At 37.5% G+C, this 18,663-nt stretch overlaps 1 protein-coding gene across 1 annotated transcript; it reads left to right on the top strand.

The window, feature by feature from the left end:
• Positions 1-2,789: 2,789 nt before the first annotated feature.
• On the top strand, positions 2,790-13,663 carry LOC135682674 (prostaglandin E2 receptor EP4 subtype). The gene is made up of 3 exons (XM_065197660.2): positions 2,790-4,062; positions 11,732-11,897; positions 13,313-13,663. The coding sequence occupies exons 1-3, from the start codon at positions 3,178-3,180 to the stop codon at positions 13,498-13,500; spliced, it is 1,239 nt and encodes a 412-aa protein (XP_065053732.2). The 5' UTR covers positions 2,790-3,177; the 3' UTR covers positions 13,501-13,663.
• Positions 13,664-18,663: the final 5,000 nt, after the last annotated feature.

The following is an 18,663-nucleotide window of genomic DNA, read 5'->3' as shown; positions in this document are numbered from 1 at the left end:
AGAGCGCTTGTTTGAAGAAGGGCCTGATTATTCGGGGCTTGGCAGTATTCAGTTGCAAGTCTGCACATATCTAATTTGCTGCTTTCACAAAAATCACGCTTGTAGCAGGTGTTGCAATGGTGCGATTAAGCTTCAATTTAAAGAAACCGAATCAAAATCATGAAAACAAAACAAGCAGAACTTTTGGTGCTAAGCGACTGCCAAAATCCAAGTTTTTCGCACCACCACATATTTGTAGGTACTTAAATATAAAAAACCAGCGTTACAACTTCTTTTTGAACATCAGTTTCTATAGGGCCTTCAACAATACTACCATTATTGGGTTACATGAACAGCTGCCCGATGTCATTGAATGGTCAATTTCGATCAGAAGGTTTTTGCTTTCAATTGTGTTTTTATGCAATATCCATTGCTTATACATCATTAAATATAAAGTTAAAAGATGCTTCTCCAGGTGCATGTTAAGTGAAACGAAATTCTGCCTTGCTTTTTGATGCTATGCCATTCGTTGACTAATGAACCCACGAAACAGCTAGTTAGCCTTTCCAGCTTGCATTTCATCTTACTTTACGTGCAGAAAACACAGGCACAGAGAGCGTAACAGCGAATGCCGGATAAAACTTCTCACGATGTTGAATGATGCGTTTCTATTCTTGGCTGATGCAAAAACTTAATTTTATATGCTTTTGCACGATAATGAATTTTGAAAGTACCCACGACTGTCGCAGAGAAGACATGATTACACACATTTTTAAAAGAATACCTAAATATTTGTTGAGCCTTAATATTACAAAAATTGAAATTTTGAGCGTAGAATTATTCTTTAATCATTCTTAAAAAAAATTCTAATCTTTGCCAGTTGTTATTTGTCGTGAATTTTTTTAATGAAATGAAACATACTAGCGCAACACAAATTCGATGATTATTTCTAAGAAATTCTGCGTGAAAGTCTTGTTTGTCTGTTTGCCAAAAATCTCCTATAGATTAAAAAAGTTAATTATTGGCAAACTGTAAGCCCTTCTATTAATCTTATTCAATTCTTGAATTTCACGAGTTACATTTTCAAAAAACGAGTTTGAATATTTTTTTAAAATTCATACCTGAACAAAAGAGGTTAGGACGTTGTTGCGGAAAGATAAGCATGTTATAGGAGTGACATACAATCACTGCCAAAATTACTTGGAACACCCAACACTTTGCGCTGTGCTTTCACTTTTTCATTTGTTTTCCCGAATACAACTACTTCTGTCCCCCTTTCCCCACAAAACAATGTTGAAATTATAGAAAAATATCAAACAAACCACAAGATAAAGCGTGCTACATAACCCTTCCCTTTTTTCTATAGTAAATCAACATTGTTCCTAGGGGGAGGGGTGGCTGAGGGGGAGACGGGGTGGCTGAATTTGCCTTTGAAACTGACGTTAGTGTTCAAAGACTTTAGGCAGTGATAGTAGATTGTTATGAACTTATGAATACGCACTTAAAGGGAAAACAGGAACTAATGAATGTAAATAGGCCTGGCACAAAACCAAGATCTGTTGCTTAAAAAGTTGTTTTTAACAACAATGTTTTGGCAAGATATTTAATTTTGCAATCACTGACTTGTGAGATTCCAAGAAGTATTACGAAATATCAGGTATTATTTTGATCTTCATGATTTATCGAAAAATCGATGAAATATAGATTATAGGCTCATATGAAAGACATTTACCAAATTTCTTTGAGAAAGCTCCAAAAGGCAAAGAAACAACATTGTAAAAATACAAAAGAATAGGAGGAATCACATCTTGTGAAACCATAGCTTTTAAATATGATCGATATATCGTGTAAGGGTTTTCAAAATTGTTTTTGTACATTCAGCAAAGGTACACACTATTTTTTTTGTTAATATATTCAACAGGCAAGTAGCGCTGATTGGGTAGCCTTTACTGTCATGTGTACATTTCTGATTGGCCTATTTCGATCCACATTTTGTTATAGATGTTTCCTAGCTCATAGTTTTTTTATCTATGTTCTGAAGTCATAGACTTTGAATACTGTCAGACCAAAGCTTTCATGTGTTTCAAAACTTTTTCTTTCTTTAAAGCCACTCTTACATTTTGTTAACACATAACTGATGTACGGCTTTATACAGAAAACATCATTTTAACCGTACTTTACGTTATTTGGTGTATCGAACAGGACGGTTCTCCGAATTTCACGCTTAATGCGACCATCAGGCAATCATTACGTACACAGTTCTGCCTATATGATATCGAGCACTTTATAACAGACCGGTAAACAGCAAATTCAATGAACATTACTTTATATGGAAGGCAAATTATTCAATTTAGCAAACTTAAAGGTTTACATAAACGAAAATCAAAGATATAAGTTATGGGATTCTAACGTGAGAGTCCCATTTTAGTTTTTTTCAAAAATTTGAAAAGGGAAGCTATCTTATCAGATAAATATGCTGTGCTAGAAGAAAACATCAAGGATTTTAAAGGCACTAGTAGCTAAAAACTAAGATATTGCTTTTTTCTCATTTTATTTTTCAACCTGCCCTCTGATTAAGATTTTTATCATGTTCATTTTTTTGACATGATAAGTCTTTTGATTTTTACCAACTGATCTTTGGATGTGCATAATTTAAAATGCCTTGAAAAAAGCAAGCATTTACCTTTGAGCTTTTCTTTTTCATATTTAGGCTACAAACCGTCAGAATTATAATCGAAAATATTTAGTTAGTAAATACATATGCTCTGTTGTGCTTTCTAAAAATCGTTCTTTGATTTTGCATATCATAATGGTTTTGTCCATTCATACTGTTTGGATTTGTATCGCATTTCCTACGCAGTATGAAATTACGATAAAATCAAAATTTGAACGAGAAATTTTCCTCAACAGCTGAAATTAGCTCAAGTTGACATAAATATTTAAACATGAACGCCTATCACCAAAGGTGAGGCAGGATTCCGCGCAGTAAGAACATACCATGAAAAATCCCAAAAGACATCTTAAATGTTCACTATGCAAATACCTCGCTTCTATATCGATGTCTGTGGAACGTTAACAAATTAAAAATGAAAGAGTTTTTTAGCACCTTTTTAAAGTAGCACATCTCAGTTTGGTGCGAAATTCGGCTACTTTTCCCGAAGTTCTATTTTGCTTGTAGGCACTGGCTTGACTGAAAAGATGGCGTATTGGGATTTATCGAATCGTTCAGAGTTTCAGATGATGTTGAATTCTACACAATCTACTACGACAAAAGTAAGTGTTAAAGAAACCTTCGAAAGCCCAAGACGTAGCCAGGTCATCATATTATTGTTGCTGATACTAATTGGTACTGCTGCAAATGCCTTAGCTTTGGTTGCATCTCTGACACTCGTCATCAGGCAACGGAAAACAAGCAATCTTCTCACTATTGCCTTGACAGTTACCGAATTGTTTGCAATTTCCATTGCTGCTGCACCAACAACACTTTGCTACGCTAGTGGGTATTGGGTTGGTGGAGACAGCGCGTGCAGTTTTCAGGCTATATCGTTTATGTTCGTAAACATAGCATCTCCGGGTCTCACAGCTGCTATGACGTTAGAGCGGCTGTTTGCAGTAACGAAGCCATATTTCTACAAAAACAATATATCTGCAAAAAAGACAGGAATAGCTAGTGCCATCATATTGGCTTTTTCAACTCTAGTATCTTTGACTTCGCTTGCTACTAAAGACTACGTGACAAAGAATTCAACTGGTACCTATTGCAGTTTTAATTGGGCTAGCAGAAGGGCGGGAAACATGGCCTTCAGTATATTCATCGCGATCTTCAGTTTATTATCATCGTCGACAATTGCGATATGTAACATTCTGATTGCAAAAAGTCTTATAAAGGTCGGCAGAAGAAGAACTTTACTTAAAGGCCACAACAATTTTCGACTTAGAAGAGACGGTGAAGAGAACAAGATCGGGGACAAAGTATCTTCTAAAGGAAATGGAAGAACAAGGGATGCAAAAGTCCAGATGAATCTTACAAAGTCAGTAACGATTGTGTCAATCGCCAACGTCATCTGCTGGACGCCTCATGTTGTGAGTATTCTTAACATAGACCTTTTTCGCAGCGGCATGTTTTCTCAGCCGTCTCTGTCACAATCTTAATCAATTGTTACTCTTCTTATGATTCACTTTTAGTAACTTCTTTATAGAAATCATATATAAATATTTGATATTCACATTGTGCTGAGCCAGGTTTTCTTGTCGCTGGTTGGTTGTGCCTTCCTGAGCGCTGGGAATTGTACTTCGTCCTTCTCCAGCTTTCTTTTCTTAAAAACCCGGGCTAATTTCCGTCTTTTCTGAAAATGCGCTCATTGATGTGTAGATAACGCTAAAAATTCCATTCTAGAAGTCTCTTTATGGAAAGAAATCGATGTTAGGAAAAGACAATTACTTTTGAAAAAGCTATAAAGATATGGTTTTGCATCTCTAGACACGATTTTTCAACATCCCTAGACACGTTTATTTTGTTCAAATAGCAATTAGTATGTTTTAACACTATGTAAATGCAGAAGTATCTTCTTTGTCGAAGACATCTTCAGCATCGAAATGAGGCTGAAAGCCCCCGAATTTGCCCGTATAACATCCATTTTCGTAATCAGCGCCCCAAGATTGCCTAAATCTTCTCAATGTCATAAGTTTCGCCTTCAGGGGACGATACCCCCCTTCTCCGCCTGGTCTAACATTTTTAAATGACATAACACTCTCATAACAAATATTTCATTATGAACAGTCAATCGATATTGCTACTTCCATTCTTATTCCCTTTCATTGTCTCAAAAGGATATATTTAAACAGCTAGGAAAAGTTTTTTTCTCTTTAAAATGGAAGTTTTATTTTTACGACGAAAACGATGCGATGCCTATATTTAAAACAAGGCGTAAGCAAATTACAGGGAATGAGAAAAAAATTCTAAAACTCCAAACAAATGTTGTTTAAATTAAGTCATCTTTAGTCCACCCCTCTCTATATTGGCTGATCCTAAACCTAATCAAGCTACTCAAAGACCGTTCCCTTTTTTAATATCTCCGGTTGACCTTTAAATGAAGCAACATCGTTGTATTGAAACTGCCCAACTCAATGCAAATTCCACAGAATTTTAAAGAATAGATTCTGTGAGATTACTTTAGTGGAGGCTCTTAAGTCACAAAAAAGGCTCAATCATGCAAATCGTGATACCAGCATGAAATTTTGCACACCTACCCAGTTTTATGCGCTGAAAAAGATAGGGGTCAGACCCCAACTCAAATTTGCCCCTGAGTGCTATTTTTAGACTGGGGTACTCGGACCCAGTCCAGTTGAAGAGCATTCATCATAACTCAACTCCAATTTAAGATACAGAGATGAAATTTGGTAGAGGTACGTAGTTTGGTGTGTTGAAAACGATTAAGGTCAGACCCTACCTCAAATTTACCCCTGAATGCTATTTTTAGACTGGGGTAGTCGGACCCAGTCCATTTAAGGGACATTCATCATAACTCAACTCCAATTTAAGATATAGAGCTAAAATTTGGTAAAGGTACGTAGTTTGGTGTGTTGAAAACGATAAGGGTCAGACCCTACCTCAAATTTACCCCTGAATGCTATTTCTGGACTGGGGTTCTCGGACCCAGTCCATTTGAGGAGCATTCACCATAACTCAGCTCGAAATTAAGATACAGAGCTAAAATTCGGTAGAGATACATATTTTGATGTGCTGAAAACGAAAAGGGTCAAAACCCAACTCAAATTTACCCCTAAAAGCTATGTTTAGACTGGGGTACTTGAACCAATATGGATTTCAGTTAGAGAGAAAACTCCAATATGGGGGAAATGGCAGCAGTTCCAGCGAAACGACGATAATAAAACAGAGCTGTTTGGTCTACTGGCTAAGAATCTTGTATTACATAGTTCCCAGAGAAGACGGTCATTGCTACTTTCTTGGACAAATCATTAAGCACCACCGACATCGACTAAACTTGCTTGTCGCCTTGTAATCACGAAGAAGCGGATATGAGAATTTAAAGCATGCAGGAGACTCTGGCCATCGAAAAGTCGTTGTGAAAACGGTGGATACCGACGTGGTTGTACTTGCAATTTCTTTTTTGCAATCCTTACAGATTGAAGAGCTGTGGGTCGAATTTGGCCTTGGAAAGTATCGGCGTTGGCTTCCAATCCACCAGTATGCTACCAACCTCGGAGAATCAATCTGCGAAGGATTGTGTTTTTGGTTTGCTTTAACTGGTTGTGATACAGTTTCCGGTTTTGCTGGTAGAGGGAAAAAGATTGCGTGGGCAGTATGGAGGTCATATCCAGAAGCAACCAAGACATTCAAAAAGTATGCAATTGAGCTTTATTTGTATGTGGACATAAACGTAGGAAGCATCTCAAAAGAAAGGGGGCACATTTAGCAAAAAGGGGCATCTTCGTGAGCTTCAAATAGGTACTTTAATTCTGTTTCTCAAAATTGAGGGGGGGGGGGGTCTACGTACGAGAATGTTTTTATGCAAGACTATAAAAAAGATTCAAGTATCAACGAACTAATCTGTATTTATCAAGGATGTATGATATGGCGTGGTATTCTATGCATGCAATAATGATTGAAAAAATATACTTCTTTGTAAATTGTATACTCTATCTACTTAAACACATCTCAAGTCTTATGTCACCATGTCAAGATATATCCATCGACGATATGAATACTATTGAGAGGTACATAATACTACTCTACGATCGCACAAGTTCAAACGAGAATCTGCCTCCAACGAAAGATGCACTAATACAGCATGCAAAACGAGCAGTATACCAAGCAGCAGGGTAAGTGTTAAGATCACTAGTTGCTCATTCTACATGGCAAGAAATCATCTATTTGTAGTAACCTGTCTTCGTTTGTCACTTTTTACACACATTTGGGGACAATCCTTTCTAAATTGCCAAGTTTTTCCAAGTTATGAAAGTTGGGGGTGGACGAGAAAGGGCAACGAAATCAAGCCTTTATGGATGACAATTCCAGAAGCATCAAAGGCGTGTTACCTGCTCATCAAGTGTAGTTGCAAGAAAGGTTGCAGTGCAAGATGCAACTTTCGTCAGCATCAGCTAGATTGCACGGAGCTCTGCCAGTGCAGTGGACAATTCAGTGATGATTAGATGACATCATCATCTTTAAAGAGCTAAAACAAGAGTCGCAAATCTTCTAGATCGTGCATTCTAATTAATATTGTCAGGCAGCGCCAATGAGCAAGAAAACGCTCTTGGGCGTTGATTTACTCTAGTAGTGAAAATTGTAAAAACCAATAAACACATATATAAACACAAAAAACATATTTCGCTTTCCAAGCCATCCTAGAAAAAAATTTCAGAAAATTTAATACCAACCTACCAAACCGTTTGCCTGAAATATCGTTGTCGTAAAAAGTGTTTTGTAACGATTGATTTATGTTTCTTAACCTAATCTGTGCATAAAACTGGGTACCTGTAAAAAAGTCTTTACCGTTATTTGTAGAAGAGTTGTGAAAGGATACCCCTTTATGAGACAGGGTCCAAGTACTCTTAGTCTCAAAATAAAATTTTGGGGGAGTTTCGAGTTGAGGTTAGTGTCTAAAAATATTTAGCTCGTCAAACTTCGTACCTGTAAAAATTTACAGCTCTTTGTTGCTATTTGAAGTAGGCTTGTGATGTGAACATTTAGGAGACTGGGTCCAGGTACCCCAGTGTAAAAATAGCATTCAGGGGTGAATTTGAGTTGGGGTCTGACCCTTATCGTTTCTAGCACACCAATCTACGTACCTTTACCAAATTTTAGCTCTATATCTTAATTTGGAGTTGAGTTATGATGAATGTCCCTTAAATGGACTGGGTCCGACTACCCCAGGCTAAAAATAGTAAATTTGAGGTAGGGTCTGACCCTTATCGTTCTCAACACACCAAACTACGTACCTCTACCAAATTTTAGCTCTGTATCTTAATTTGGAGTTGAGTTATGATGAATGTCCCTTAAATGGACTGGGTCCGACTACCCCAGTCTAAAAATAGCATTCAGGGGTAAATTTGAGTTGGGGTCTGACCCTTATCGTTCTCAACACACCAAACTACGTACCTCTACCAAATTTTAGCTCTGTATCTTAATTTGGAGTTGAGTTATGATGAATGACCCTTAAATGGACTGGGTCCGACTACCCCAGTCTAAAAATAGCATTCAGGGGTAAATTTGAGTTGGGGTCTGACCCTTATCGTTCTCAACACACCAAACTACGTACCTCTACCAAATTTTAGCTCTGTATCTTAATTTGGTGTTGAGTTATGACGAATGCCGTTTAAATGGACTGGGTCCGACTACCCCAGTCTAAAAATAGCACTCAGGGGCAAATTTGAGTTGGGATCTGACCCCTATCTTTTTCAGCGCATCAAACTGGGTAGGTGTGCGAAATTTCATACTGGTATCACGATTTGCATGATCAATGTTGTAAGAGCCCCCACTACTTACATGGAAAATAAATCAAAACTTTGTTGACATTAACAATGTTTATTTTCTAATTCATTTCATTCAACCGAAAAAAAACAACATTTACTCAGTAGCTAATTAGATTATCTTGTAAGAGTCTTTCATAACAATAGTACTAGTCAGTTTAGCAGCTTGCGAATAAACGTGTGCACGACAAACAGGTAAATAAATCAATTAAGATAAAACAGATATGATACAAGAAGTGTGAAAATTATCGTCAAACTTAACACACAATTGCTAATGCTATCAATTCTAGCTGAATCATAAGCTTGGCATCAGGTAGCATGAAAAATTGCCATTAAAGTACAGCTACTGTAATGTTCTTAGGGGAGGGATGGGAAGAGATTCTTATCTGCAAAATAGCTATCGATTTGTGACCTTTGAATTTCAGTAGAGACTATTTATACTTACACAACTTCACGTGCTAGAACAACTTGAAATCGCCTTCACGCTTGAATACTCTACTCTTTTTCTTTATTCTTGGACTAAATAAATTCAGTATGTAAGATATTCTTATATTCTCTGACGTTTCAGTAAATTCATTTATAGCGATGTATAGCATTATCTATATTGAACATTTAAGTCAATGCAAGCATAAGTTTCAGATCCAGGGAGTTAGAGGCGCTCCATCCCGTTAGACACAAGCGAATCTCAATCGGGCAGCTGTTCAAACAGACTTTCCCTAAGTGTATTTTATGTTCGGCATTTGCATGAAAACATACGTACGAGCGTATTCTAGTTGCGAAGATTGTGTACGTAGATGGAGTAACCAACAACGAGCTATTTCCTCGAATCCATCAAGACAAGAAGCTTCTACATCAGATCGAAAAGAGACAGATCAGTTTCCTTGGCCACATTATCCGTAAACATTATCCGTATAAATATATTTCATAGTCTCGCTAGTCCCACCGTGAATTTTTTGTAGCAACAGCAATTTCAATACAGCATCTAATGAAGAAAATAAAGGAACGAAGATTGGCAGCAAGGATGCTACTAGATTTGAATATATATTCCGTGTTAGAAGGAATTTTAATCAAGGGTACTATTCTTTCATTCTTTCATCGTTGAACACCCTCTTCACATGGCATCTAAAACATGGATTTCTTTTAAAAGCAACATGGCTTGAAATACTGACAGTACCAGTTTAAAATACTCTGATAAGCTATCTTTCCATGCAGCAAAAGCAAAATATGATCGAAATTGCAATATTAGAGAAACAGAAGATGAACATTGTTGTTTCACCAGGACGAAATACAATGGAGTGAGGATTTGAGCACTGTTCAGTGTATAGCAGGATCTTCTGTCAACGGAGATTGTAGGGCTCGGCGCCAGTCAAAAATAAAAACTGGGAATCAAGTGAAACAAAATCAAACTGGCAATAAAAAGGAAAGGGTTTTCTGCCATCGCGAAAGAGATTGAAAAAAACTACGCTTGGTGGTGTATAGAACTGGACGGGTCTAAGTTGCTACTCCGTGTTTCGCGCTTAATGCAACCATCAAGCTACTGGAGACAAGATACTAGGTGTTAAAAATTAAACTTAGGTGATTGAAAGTGCTATATGGCTTTGTTGAGTGTATGCACTATATGCATGGTATCGGCGTGAAATATCAACATTACTTGATGCACATTTAATGAGTTTGAAAATGCAGGTGTAGAATTTGCCAGTGCATGCAAAAGTCGAAGAATACACGATGGTCTTTGAGCTTGCAGTGTCCTATACGTTGCCGTTTCGCTTGATACGGAAGGAGGAAAAAGAGCAGCAAAGTGTCGTCTCTCTTTGTCCTCTCGCATCCACTCGGATTGTTTTTAGAAATCAATTATCATAACTTTAGCAAGCAGCGCGATCGTTTATTGATTATCAGCTCTACCTAACCTGAAGTAGACCAGTAGACTGTCAGTTTAGATTTTGGTCTTCTATTTATCACCTTCCTGAAGTTTACTAAACGATTACTTTAATTTTTGTTTGATCATTCATTAACTGCTTTAAATAATTCAATTCTACCTTTTCTCGACTTAGTTCAATGAATTTTTCCATTGCTGTCTAGGGAACTTTGAAATAGATTTTTCCTATTCTCCCTTGCTGGCGTTTCTGCGATAGAATTTAAATGTTTTTTGACGTTAGAGATATAAAGAACTGCCATTATTCGTAATGCGTTATTCAATGGGCACAGAAAATAACATAAAATAAAACATTCATCATATAGGTTGATGCAAAGTTGATGTACATAAAATGTTAACTTTCTACACTTTGAAGTTTGTTACAAGGGTGACAATGAAAACTTTAAAGGATGTTGTTATAAAAATGACACAAAATGGTCACACAGAAGTCTATGAATAGTTTGTTGTTGTTGATGCTTTAAGGCCTATAAAACGCGATTCGTTTTATCTCTTATGTTGGAAGGAACATGCTGTTTTATCCTATCCCCCAATCTTTGGGTTGTGCATCCTACGTAGCCAGAATTACACTGGCACGTAAATTCATAAATAACAGAACTTTTTGGCGGGTAGGAACGCAATCCTTTTGAATGAATGGAAAGGCTCTCCTAGTGCTGTAAACAATGCGAGGATTGACAGCAAAGAAACATTTAGTTATGGCTTGCCTAATTTTCTCTTTGCTTCCCATGTTCAAACGCCTGGCCATTGAGTCATCTTAACAAAAGACAGCGTTTTAGTTACCAAATCACTTTATTTGAAATTCCTATCCTCAGACACTTTCTCTTCTGTATTCTTTTTGGATGTTAAGTTTTTTCTTGAAAGAAAAATTAAAAAGTTACGGTACGTAATCAGTGATATATAGAAAAACAAGATATTTATTTAACAAATTTTTACATCTTTCTTTAAATGTATCAAATTTCTCACTCTTCTAAAATCCAAAGCTTGACAACAAGTAGACATGGCTCAATTTTTGTTTCATTATACTTGACTTTTTCTTTGTCAATCTCATTCAATTACGTCATCAAGTTAACGTCAATCGCATTCAATAACTGTTCGAGAAGATAGAACATTTTTCCTCCAACTTACAACCCATTGAATATTGTTTTTTACTCTAAAGCTTTTAGAAAAAGAACAGCTATCATTTTCGAGATATTGGTGGGAAGTGTTTTTATATACTAAAATCTTGAAATTAAATAGTTGTTCTTTTCTTTAAAACTGCTTCAAAATAAAAGAACAATATAACTTATTCAAACTTTTCTATCAATGCTAAAGGCAAATATTTGCTTGCAGGTGCGAATTTTGTTATCATTGAATAGCAAAGTTGTATCAGACGTTGCTGACATACAAATTACCCGTTTACTAATCCTTGGTTTTGTTATGGACCCATTTCTCTATACGATCTCTCGAAAGCAATGTCGAGATCTGATTAAATCTTGGGTCTATCGCTGCTTCTCAGGTATTTATCCTTGATTCTCTCAATTTTTCAATAAAAATTATAATGATCAATTTTTTTTTGTTTGCCGTTGAAATGAGGCAATTTTGGTTTTAAGCCAACTCAATGGCGTCGCTTGACCTTCCAGGATAGGGGGGGGGGCGATGGGTTGGGGGCGGAGGGTCATCATAAGAAAAATTTACCAATAAAGACATGAATTGAGAAGAATTCAGGTACTGCTTCACCCACTGGTAAATGATTTTACCGACAAACTAAGGGTTTTGTAGACAAACTGAAGTTTTACCAACGAATTCATGACCAATTTGGGAGGGATGTTATACCCCTACACACTCCCCCCTAACTACACCCCAGAGCCATCTACACCACCGTGCATGAAACTTTCAAAATGCTTTGGCAAGCCTCATTTCTAGTGTAAAGCTCCGCAATTCGCAAACATTTGTATTTCATGCAACAATAATCGCACATGAATATATTATTGCCGTCTGAATGTAATCCCTAATGGCGCTGTGATGATGGGTTTGTGAATGCTATTGTTACTAACATTTTAATTTACAATTAATTTTACATAAAAATAAATATGATATATTTTTCGTTATCTTGTATAACCTCTGCTAGCTGCCTATTCCTACATGGTCTATGATATGAGGGGGTTCAAGCCACCGCCCTTAATCGCAGAAATCCTTTGTTTCCATTTAACAATCAATTTGCTCCTATTGTTCACAAAAAATATCAGCCCGACCCCTCCACAATAATTATATTCTATCTACAGCAATGCAATGTCACTAGTTAACATTGTATTAGGGCATACTACAATTCCGTCGTCGTGTTGAGATATCATAATAATAATAAAAATAACACCTCTATGTAAAAAGCCAGTGGAAAACCGTCCCCGATGAATATGTTCCTGACCGGGGTGTCCCCTTCCGAAATTTTGTCTGTATCCCTCGTCCCTGCTAGATGAGGTTTTGTGCCCATTCAGCTCCCTCTTTGCCACGAGAAAATGATAAAGGAAGATTGTTGGGGTTATAAAAAGTTTCTTAGGGTTTAAGTAACCTTTAGGCCCATGCATATCCCTTGCCAGGCCAAGATAACATTGCCGTCCCCTGCCTTATTTACTTGCTAGCTCTGTGACTAAAATGCTGTAAATTCTACCCCAATTCTACCAATAGCAGTTGAAGAGGCTTGGGATCTAGTACCCCAGGCTTAAAATAGCATTTGGGGGCTTTTTTGAAGTGGTCTGCATCTAATCTTTTTCAGCTTGTCAAACTGTGCTACCGAGTGGCATGCTTCTATCAAAATTTGATTGATTTTTCACTAACATCGCTGACTACTAGAAACAGAAATAGTTCACAATGATTTCATCTATACTTTTTTAATCATTATGTACCAGATCTAAGTGCTCTACTTTACTTTTTTAGCTGTGAGAGTTAATCGAGTCTCATTGACAAATCATGAGTCGAACGAAGACACAACATCACGGCCTAAAGATCAACTAACCATTGAGATGAGAAGTATATCACCATCATCAATAGGACATGCAATGATTCACTCACATGGCATTTTTTCATTTATCAAGGAAGCTGAGTTCCACGACAAAAGATGCTAGTTGGACGCTAAGGGGTTATTTGATACGAAAAAAACAGTTTTGTTACATTTAAGCTTAACAATATCGACACCTTGAAAGGTTTTTTAACGATTGTCTTTCCAAGAAAGCACAGCGTATGAAATTTCTTCTCTCTATGGATCTTTCCTTCTTGAGCTTCAGACGTCTGAACTTTCAAAATTAAAACAGAATATTTCACGAAAATTATCAGTTTTCTTGACTTCCATGTATAAATATGAATTTTTTGAGGATTTGAATGCTATCAACAGCAGTACACAAAACAAATTGCGGCTACGCCAGTATTTTCACAGTTAACAGCCGGGCTGCTAGATCTCTAGTGCAGCTCAGTTCAAAGCACTATGTCCCGACGCATTTCACTGGCCATCTAAATCCCTATTGGTTGGACTACACAATAGGCCTATTGTTACGTATCCAATCGGAAACGTAAGGCTAATTCGATAATAAACGCGCTTTAAAGCCTATTGTTAACACTGAACGGTTGTCTAGCGGGACATAGTGTTTTTAAAGACCTCTTTTCTAGTTACAAGGTTTAAGGCCGATTTCCATTTGACATTTTTTGTGCGCGCGTGCGTAGCGCCCAAGTCTGAGCATGCGTAATTAAAATCAAGTAGTCTCGATTTTGCGTCCGCTGTGAGCGCCAGAAAGTTGATAGGGTCTCAACTTTTTTGTGCGCTCGGCCACTTGACAGCAGCACTTAGCTACGCATGCTCAAATTTTGGCGCTACGCCCGCGCGCACAAAAACCATGGAAATCGGCCTTTAGTGCGTTGGCGCGTTTATCTAGTAACCAAACCTCTGGTATAGTTGCTAGGTTTTGGTCTCACTACTAGACCTCTAGTTGCGTTGGCAGACCTCTGGTCACGTTACCAGGGCATTGGTGCGTGCCCAGGCCTCTTTTCTAGTTGGAAGACCTCTAGTTTAGTTACTCAAACCCTTGTAAGCAAGTTTCAACCTTTCAAGCGTGCCTACCTTGCTTTTATCTATACATAGAGGAAGAATGGTAGCTTAGAACAGCAATTGAAAAGGAAAGAAAGAGCTACTAATGCTTACAATAAATGCTTTAATGATGACCTTGGGAAACTCTAGTCCTCTTAATCTCTCTCCAATCTATGATCCATCAGCATAACATTGAAAACTATAGCAGTGTTAATTCTTGATAAAAGGATTTCTAAAATCAGTACTTTCCAGTTACTAATCTTTCAACTTAAAGATTTATTTGATCTAGAATTGAATAATCGCTACAAGCACGTTACTAGCTTAGTAATGGCTGGAACATTACAACTTTGAGAATACAAATCATGTTCCTCGTTACTTGTCCCTTCTTGTCGAATGATTTCGTACAAAAGGGAATTCTTTCATGATTGGTTGCCTATTAATAGATATAGATGTGTAGGTGAGCCAGTTTTATATCCGCTCATTCTCTTTAGGCCCATGTGGGGGTTTATCAAAAGGCAAAAATTTTCAGGTCACGGGGGGCTTATTCGATAGTGAAAACTTACCTCAAACGAAAATCTTAATCGAAAATATCAGAAAACTATCCTGTGATTGTGTTTAGAGTATGCCGATAAAAGTTTCTACTTTCGCTGGCTAAGAATTTAAATGAAATGCCATATACTGTACGAAACATAGTATCTGCTAATCACCTTAAAAGAACATTTGCATGTCCTCTTTTGACTTTTGCCACAGAAATTATCCGGCAACAAATACTCAGCGGATATCATTGCCTGCTAAATTTGTTTAAAAAATTTATATGAATTTTTTGAATGATTACATGGAGTTATTAAGTGTCTAAAAAGTAAAAATTGTGCGGTGAAAAGAATTTCGTAATTCAATTTTGATAAAGAAAGCTCACAAGGAAATATTTAAAATCATTCTCTATCTGAAAACAATAAGTATTCAAACATGTTAGATTTGATCATGGGCGAATATTGTGCCGAATATTGTTGCCTTGCGGAGATGTAATTGTCCGAATGGGCCTGAAATTCGACAAATTTTACCCGATTGGGGGCTGCAGCACCCCTACCCCAGTTCCTTTGTGGCCCCCTTTGTCTCTTTCACCTATGGGTCTGATGTTCGATTCGTTGCGTTAGGAATATAGTACGCCGAAATCCTCGTCAAGAGTTAAATTTTTCCGTTATTTGAGTTTTTTCGAAAGCAAAACAAATGCGAGTTTTACGCTGTATGTCAAAAGACGTATCCTCCTTTCGAGTCATGTGACTAATGCGACTCAGTTACACCACACTCTGTGTTCAGGGCCGTCGCAAGGCAAGCCTTGTTGGGGGGGGGGGGGGGGGGTTGGGGGGGGGGGTATGGACTACAAATTTACCTGATTAAAAATCATTGCCTGAAATTATTGTCACAAACCTCTGCAATTCATTTTGTCCACTGTGTATGATAATAACGGACTTTCCTAATAGTCTTGTCAAATCTCTATATCGGGCGGGCAAAAGATATAGTTACTACCTGAGACGGCACCATGGTTGCCGCCGAAGGAGCAGGAAATTTTCGAATTTTGATGCTTCTAGTTCCCTTGAAAATGCACTAAAGCAACCCTCCTAATCCTATTGAAAATTATTGTTTTTTGCAAAACCTTTTTACAGCAGATAAAACAAGAATTTCACCATGGTCTTCAAAAATACCAGGTTGTCAGTTACTTCTAAATTTAGACCCTCTCTTAATCTTAGCATGCTTTTTGAATGTTCAGAAAAATCTGGAGCTCATAGTTGATTGCAGTTGACGCTTCTACTGAGAAACTTTAGGAGAAATGGACACAAGGCACAATTTACCTAAAAAGGGTCTTGATTTTTAGATTTATTGCCAAGAAGCAATCTTCAAATCTCCAAATCATTAGTTTGCTTACCTTCATTCTACCCTGGGTACCAGACTCACTATATATAAAATAAATAGTGAGTCTAGTACCCAGGGTACCTTCATTCATATCAAGGAAAATCATATTAAACCAACGGAGAAACTGCCTTTGCTTGATCCTTTATTGATTTTATGACAAGAAGGTCTCTGAAAAACCTAACGCTTTTCTTCCACCGAGCGGATCTTACCTGAAATTTCCTATTAAGATACTACTGGGACCAGTGGCGTGGTGGTAGGGGGGCCAGGGGGGCCATGGCCCCCCCCTGAATAGGGGCGCGCCAAAATTGTTTGCTTGTAATATTTGACTAGGAACATAAAAAATGATCGTGTACGGGTAGAACACTTCGCTATAACTTGCTGTGAACAATCTAATAAAAGGTGTGATTCTTCAATCGAAGCACGTTTCGTTGCCATGACCCAATCAACATTTGTGTCTTATGTTTTCGTGTTAACTATGTACGTGGCTTCATGTTTAGCACGCAAACCAACGAAGATTTTACGTATGCCAAACAAATTTTCTAGTGTACGACAAAGATTTTCGAGCCAAAGTACATGGAATGCCCCCTGGCAATCAATACAGCAATCGATGTGAACCAAAGGTCACCCTTTTTTTCTTTATCCAACGCACGAATCCTCCTCTCCCAAATTTTTTCTAAAAATCAAAAACAAATATTTTTCTAGGCATCGTCAAACTGTCTGTTCTGAGCGGTGTAGTAATTTGTTAAATTTTAGTCTGGGAGATGCATTTTTAGCCATTCTAAAAGGCTTGATTTCAAAAATTTTCTTCCGCGTCGGACCCAAACGGTGGGTCCTCCTTTGTCACTAAACTTCATCCTTAGCCCAACCCCGCCACTGACTGGGACGCCCCCCCCCCCCACACCCCCCGGTCGCGACGCCCCTGCTTGTGTTGCTTAAGAATAATTCAAGAATCATTTAAGGCTCAAAACTAAAATGTTAAGAATATTGAGGCTTGGCACAAAGCTAGGTTTTCTTTTAAAATAGTGAGTAAGGCATCATATGGGGCAACTTCTATTGCCTAATTCTTTATTGATTTTGAGACATGAAGATTTCTAAATGGTATAAAACGTTTCAACCCTCAAAATTGTTTACTTGAAATTTCCTATTAAGATGTAATTGAGGGTATGACACCTAAATACCCACTCAATCATGACTTCTGCATATTTGTGCGAAAAACGGGTCAGGTTTGAGAAGTACGCTCTGACAACAGGACTGTTGTGTGTATGCGTATGTCTCAACCACATTCCCTCTAAATCCGAATCAGTTTCTCAAGAATTTATTTGTATTTAAAACTTAATATTTGTGTGTACACTAGAAGTATACACTCATGCCATAGTGTACATTTGTACACTTGAATTTTTGCCCTTGCCCACCCGATATCTCGTAGGCGTCCGTCCGTGTAACTAGCTAAGTTTGGACTTCCAGTCTGTCTGCATGTTTCTGTGATCGGATTGAACAAAATGGAGTTAAATTGTTAAGTGCTAATGTTGCGCTATAACATCTAACTGTCAGTCCCAATAGTCCAAAAATACGCGCATATTTCTATTCTATTCCGATGATGAGAAAGTGGGTCTTGTCTCTGAAATTCCCGCAGTTTGGGCAAAACATCATATCTGTCTAAGGGCTGAGGCTGAACAGAAATGTATTCAATTCAATTCAAAACCTACCCTTTTCCAGCGCTTGACCCATTCTTCTTTAAGTGTGACCTCTTTTTCAATTGTGCGACTCATTCTGCTTTATGTGCGATTTGTTGTATTTTGTGCAACTGAGGCTAAAAATGTGTGACGAGTTTCATTTTTCTGCGAGTTTTTTTCTTTTTGTGCGACTCGCTTGAATTTTGTGTTAGTGGTTTTTATTTTGAACATAGCTTCGGTAGAGCGTAGACGTGAATGAAACTCCATATCGTTGATTTTATCTTTTAATATATACAAAACGTGACTATATACCACCATAACGTAAACGTAACTTGTTAGCCCATCATAAATAAATATCGTGTCTTTATCGTAACTTCACTACATCAAAATAACTTTACCTTACAATATAGGGAGTGAATATATCACGCTATGGTGGTATGTTGTGTTCTATTTTGAAACACATTTGACATGTTGCATCTTTGGAAATCTTATCAAAACAAAAAAGGAGATGCATCTCCAAAACAAAAGTGCAGTGTATGACAATAGGCCCATGTAGCATAGTATGACAGGAGTTGGAGTAATGGAGTAGTCTTTCAACAAGAAAAAAGATAGGAAATGCATTTGTT

Source organism: Rhopilema esculentum, chromosome 16, assembly GCF_057945365.1.
Source record: "Rhopilema esculentum isolate cy_ngs chromosome 16, ASM5794536v1, whole genome shotgun sequence".
Taxonomy (NCBI): domain Eukaryota; kingdom Metazoa; phylum Cnidaria; class Scyphozoa; order Rhizostomeae; family Rhizostomatidae; genus Rhopilema; species Rhopilema esculentum.
Note: the sequence above shows the minus strand (reverse complement) of the source record. Positions and strands in the feature narration are given on the sequence as shown.

Excerpts from the sequence above, each read along its gene's own strand:
- LOC135682674 (XM_065197660.2), top strand. The coding sequence starts at position 3,178 with ATGGCGTATTGGGATTTATCGAATCGTTCAGAGTTTCAGATGATGTTG. Across the intron at positions 4,063-11,731 it reads TCTGCTGGACGCCTCATGTT|GTGCGAATTTTGTTATCATT; the intron begins GTGAGTATTCTT and ends ATTTGCTTGCAG. Across the intron at positions 11,898-13,312 it reads GGTCTATCGCTGCTTCTCAG|CTGTGAGAGTTAATCGAGTC; the intron begins GTATTTATCCTT and ends TTACTTTTTTAG.